We start from the raw sequence: 5,513 nt of genomic DNA on the forward strand, positions 1-5,513 counted from the left end.
AGCACAAATGTGTCTGTGTGTGTGTGTGTGTGTGTGTGTGTGTGCGCGCGCGCACACGTGCGCTTACTTTTGTAGATTACGTACACGAACTGGAAAATGGATGAAAAGCATCCTCAAGTAAAGAGACTGAAGATTGCCATTGGATTCTTGATTTAACAAAGAGATGTAATTTAAATTCTGGAACAACAATGATTCAGGCAACTGACACTTAAGAGGACAGCCTAGACTGCATTCCTAAATCTGTTTAAAGACTGTCAGACTTTCTCTCTCTTTCTCTGTCTGTCCATCTCTCTCTCTCTCTCCTCCCACCTGCTTCCCCATCTCTGGTGATTTTAAGAAACAGACTTTACCCAAACCACTACCTTAAAGTGAGAAAGAAATTTTGAGAATAATTTTTTTTAACTAACAATGTTGTGATACCATGTGCCCAAATCTAATTATCCTTCTTATTTTTTTTCCTATAGGTAAAGTCGCACTATATTTCTCTCTTGTGAACTTCCCAGGTTCCATGGAAAATAATGTTACTGAATTTATCTTCATGGGTCTTTCCCAAAATGAGAAGGTACAGCAACTATGCTTCTTTTTGTTCTTACTCTTTTATATGATACTCATGACGGGAAATTTTCTCATTATAATGACAATTCAAAGGAGTCCAAATCTCAAGTCTCCAATGTACTTCTTCCTTAGCTTCCTATCCTTTGTGGACATCTGCTATTCCTCTGTTACAGCCCCCAAGCTGATTATTGATTCCCAAGCCAAAGTCAAGAGCATCTCTTTTGTTGGTTGTATGGTGCAGCTCTTTTTCTCCCATCTCTTTGGCTGCACAGAGATCTTTATTCTCACAGTGATGGCCTATGACAGGTATGTGGCTATCTGTAAGCCTCTATGCTATATGACTATCATGGACCAGAAGGTCTGCTCCATACTGGTGGTAACCTGTTGGTTAGGAGGATTTGTGCATTCCTTTATCCAGACCATCCTCACTGTACGACTGCCTTTCTGTGGCCCCAACCTGATTGACCACTATTTCTGTGATGTCCACCCTTTACTGAAGCTGGCTTGCACAGACACATATGTGGTGGGGCTCATTGTGATAGCCAACAGTGGCATGATTTCCCTGAGCTGCTTTGTCATTCTTGTGGGCTCTTACATTGTCATCTTGCTTTCCTTTAAGACCCGTTCATCAGAGGGGAGGCGCAAGGCCCTGTCCACATGTGCTTCCCACATCATAGTGGTGATCTTGTTTTTTGCCCCCTGCCTCTTCATCTACCTAAGACCTTCCACCACTTTTACTGAGGACAAGATAGTGGCTGTGTTCTATACCACCATCACACCCATGTTAAACCCTCTGATCTACACCCTGAGAAACATGGAAGTGAAAAACGCCATAAAGAGACTATGGATCGAGAGGTTGTTGGACAGAAATAAGAGAGACTCTGGTGTGAAGCTCAGTGGGATTGGTATAGCCTCAGTTGTACCAGCTTCCACAAGCGTTGCTGGGAACAAGTCAATCATCATCCCTTAAACCTTATCCCATGAGAAACAGTATAAAATAGCATAGTCTTGGATTTGAAGTCTAAAGACCTACTTTGAAGGGCCTATTCTACCAGTTACTAGTAGTTTGACTTTAGGCAAAGAGATATTCTCATCACCCTGAGTGGATTATATGTTTGTACAGAGAAATCTGACACCCAAACAAAGTCCATTTCATAACATATAGTACTGTTGCCTCTGAGCAATAGCCTCTGCTGATGTGGAATGTCAGGCATACTAATAAGGGAATATAAAGAAATATCAAAATACTGGAATGATATTAAAACATAAAAGAATGATACCAAAAACAAATGTTGACATTGACCTTGCTATCCTTTATTTTAAAATAGAGATAAACTACATTTCCTATCACTTCCCAGGGTTATATAGAGAATTACATGAGATGGAAATTAAGGTGAAAGCACTTTGTCAGTGGTAAGGAGCTCTGAAAGCCAACATGGCTTACATCCATGAGACCCACAAAATTATAGCAAAGAAACAGTTCTTAATGGACTCGTGAAGATACAATGTGACTATTCCCCCAATGCTCAGCCAGAGGAAGCAGACAGAAACGCCGATCTCCAAGCCTTTCCCTGAAAGACGCTTATCTACCTACTTTAAAAGCTGATGCCTAAGGGTAGTCTTCTGATTTAGCACCCTAGGGGCTGACTGCAATCTTCCCCAGAAACCAAGAAGGCCAGGAGACACCACCTCCACCTTCACCCTCAGGCCCATTCCAGGCCATCAGTGTCTCCCTGGCAGGAGCTTATGCACACATCTGATGCCCCAGGTTTTGTGGCTGCTCCTCAGAGTATGCTCCCCTCAATCACCTGACTCTGGTGGGCAGTGGAGCTTTAATTCGCTTTTCCCATAGGACTACAGCAAACAAAGAAACACTTCTTAACCAGCTAGCCCCCACCACCACCAATTCCCAGTCTTTCCCTTTCAGGCTTATTTCCTTCCTTTAAAGCTGCTGCCTGAGCATCTAGCTTTCAATCTGTTTCTTGGAGCTGATGAGATCTTTCCTTTTGAGACAGTTAAGGTCTTGGCACACCCTCATCTACTGAAGGCCACTAAACACAAAGAAAGCAACTTGCACAGAGGTTTGAGAGACAACGAAAAGCTCAGGCCAGACTGAATGATTAGGTTCATTCCCTACAAAACAGCACTTCATCAAGACTAGGAGAGATAAGGAACGTGGACAAGATGGTGGAGGAGTAGGGGACGCTATTCCAACCAGTCCCCAGAATTGAGCTGGATATCCACAAGACCACTCTGAACACCCACGAAATCAGCCTGAGATGTAAGAAGATAGATCTGGATCTCTACAAACAGAATATCACAGGCAGTTGGTTTCGAGGTATGAAGTGGAGAGCCATGATTCCACAGGCAGATATCCGAGGATAAATGGAAGGGGAGGAGACGAGCCATTGGGATCCTACACCACTGGTGAGGGATAGCCTCCTGCACTGGGGACCAGTCACAGATTCGCAGACCAGTAGCAATGGGGAAAGGACTTTAGGGCAGCCCCACAAACTGAAACCAGAGCGTGGGCCTGCACGTGTGACCTGGGGGTGGCTGCCAGTTTTATAAGCACAAAGGGCAGAGACGTGCCCCCACACCTCAACCTGGAGGCCAGGACTGGAAGCCCTGCTGAGGGGCGCACAACCCAGGACATTGCAGTTTATAGCAGCACAGACAGAAACAGAGATAGTTTGGCCTGGAGAGCTCACTGAAGAACAGACTGAAATCTCTCCTTTCTGAGGCAGAGGGTTGGAAAAGAACTCTTCTGTTCTGACTCTTGGAAGAGATGTGGAAAGCCACCAAGGAAAGCCACCAGAGAATAAAAGCCCCCAAAACTAGTTTTCATTGAGCCCATTCCCCGCCAAAAGGGTCAGGGCAACTCTGCCCAAACAGGGTTGCCTGAGTTACAGCATTGCAGGACCCTCCCCCAGAAGACAGGCTGGGAGAACAAGAGGCCAGCAACCCTAAGGTCCCTAAAAACAGGTGCAGCTTGCTTGGGTTGTGGTCAATAATTTGGACTCTATACATTCCCTCAACCACCCCTCAACAGAATGACTAGGAGGAGGAACCCCCAAAATAGGAAAGACTCAGAGACTATGACTTATGCCATAGATTTGCAAATGAATACAGATATAACCAAGATGTGGGAGATGGAATTCAAGGTAGTAATTGTGAAGACAATAGCTAAAATGGAGAATCGATTAATGGCAACATAGAGTCTCTAAGGGCAGAAATGAAACCTAAATTGACAGAACTTAAAAATGCTATCAATGAGATCCATTCTAATCTAGATAATCTAATAGCTAGGGCAAGCGGGGCAGAAGAATGAATTAGTGATCTAGAAGACCAATTAATAGACAAGAAGGAAAAAGAGGAGGCCAGGGAAAAACAACTCAAAATCCATGAAAATAGAATCAGAGGATTAAGTGATGCCATGAAATGCTGCAATGTCAAAATTATGGGGACCCCTGAGGGGGTGAAGATAGAGAGAGGACTAGAAGATATATTTGAGCAAATCATAGCTGAGAACTTCCCTATTCTGGGGAATGAAACAAACATTTGTGTCCTAGAGGCAAAGAGGACCCCTCCCAAGGTCAAGTAAAACAGGCCAATGCCCCGGCATGTAATAGCAAACTTGCAAATCTTAAAACCAAGGAAACCATCTTAAGGGCAGTTAGGGGGAAGAGATTCCTTATGTACAGAGGGAGGAACATCAGAATAACGTCAGACCTATCCACAGAGACCTGGCAAGCCAGAAAGGGCTGGCAAGACATATTCAGGGTACTAAAGGAGAAGAACATGCAGCCAAGAGTACTTTATCTGGCAAGGCTGTCATTTAGAATGGATGGAAAGATGCAGAGCTTCCAAGACCAGCAGAAACTGAAAGAATATGTGACCACTAAGCCGGCCCTGCAAAAAATATTAAGGGGGGTTTTATAAAAGGAGAAAGACTCCAGGAGTGATATAGAACAGAAATTTACAGGGACAATCTATAGAAACAAGAACTTCACAGGCAACATGATGACAATTAATTCATATCTTTCAATAATCACTCTCAACATGAATGGCCAAATACTCCCATAAAACAGCACAGCGTTAGCCCAGGGCCAGATGGCTTCCCAGAAGAATTCTATGAGACATTTAAAGAAGAATTAATACCTATTCTCCTGAAACTGTTCCAAAAAATAGAAATGGAAGGAAAACTTCCAAATTCATTTTATGAGGCCACCATTACCTTGACCCCAAAACCAGACAAAGATCCCATCAAAAAGGAGAATTATAGACCAATATCCTTGATGAACATGGATGCAAAAATTCTCACCAAAATACTAGCCAACCGGATCCAACAGTACATTAAAAGGATTATTCACCACGACCAAGTGGGATTTATCCCTGGGCTGCAAGGCTGGTTCAACATCCGCAAATCAATCAACGTGATACAATACATTAACAAAAGAAAGAACAAGAACCATATGATCCTCTCAATAGATGCAGAAAAAGCATTTGACAAAGTACAACATCCTTTCTTGATCAAAACTCTTCAGAGTATAGGGATAGAAGGTACATACCTCAATATCATAAAAGCCATCTACGAAAAACCTACAGCCAATATCATTCTCAATGGGGAAAAGCTGAGAGCTTTTCCCCTAAGGTCAGGAACACGGCAGGGATGTCCACTCTCACCACTGCTATTCAACATAGTATTAGAAGTCCTAGCCACAGCAAGCAGACAACAAAAAGAAATCAAAGGCATCCAAATCAACAAAGAGGAAGTCAAACTCTCACTCTTTGCAGATGATATGATACTTTATGTGGAAAACCCAAAAGACTCCACCCAAAACTGCTAGAACTCATACAGGAATTCAGTCAAGTAGCAGGCTATAAAATCAATGCACAGAAATCAGTGGCATTCCTATACACCAACAACAAGACAGAAGAGAGACAAATCAAGGAGT

The 5,513-nt window shown here is 43.2% G+C and overlaps 1 protein-coding gene across 1 annotated transcript; it reads left to right on the plus strand.

Annotated features, from left to right (window-relative positions):
- Positions 1–508: 508 nt before the first annotated feature.
- On the plus strand, positions 509–1,525 carry LOC112829527 (olfactory receptor 4S2-like). The gene has a single exon (XM_025879170.2). It carries the CDS (start codon positions 509–511, stop codon positions 1,523–1,525), a length of 1,017 nt encoding a protein of 338 aa, XP_025734955.2.
- Positions 1,526–5,513: the final 3,988 nt, after the last annotated feature.

The sequence above is a fragment of the Callorhinus ursinus genome, unplaced genomic scaffold, assembly GCF_003265705.2.
Source record: "Callorhinus ursinus isolate GAN/ISIS: 27379988/994484 unplaced genomic scaffold, GSC_fseal_2.0 scaffold21, whole genome shotgun sequence".
Lineage (NCBI taxonomy): Eukaryota > Metazoa > Chordata > Mammalia > Carnivora > Otariidae > Callorhinus > Callorhinus ursinus.

Excerpts from the sequence above, each read along its gene's own strand:
- LOC112829527 (XM_025879170.2), top strand. The coding sequence starts at position 509 with ATGGAAAATAATGTTACTGAATTTATCTTCATGGGTCTTTCCCAAAAT.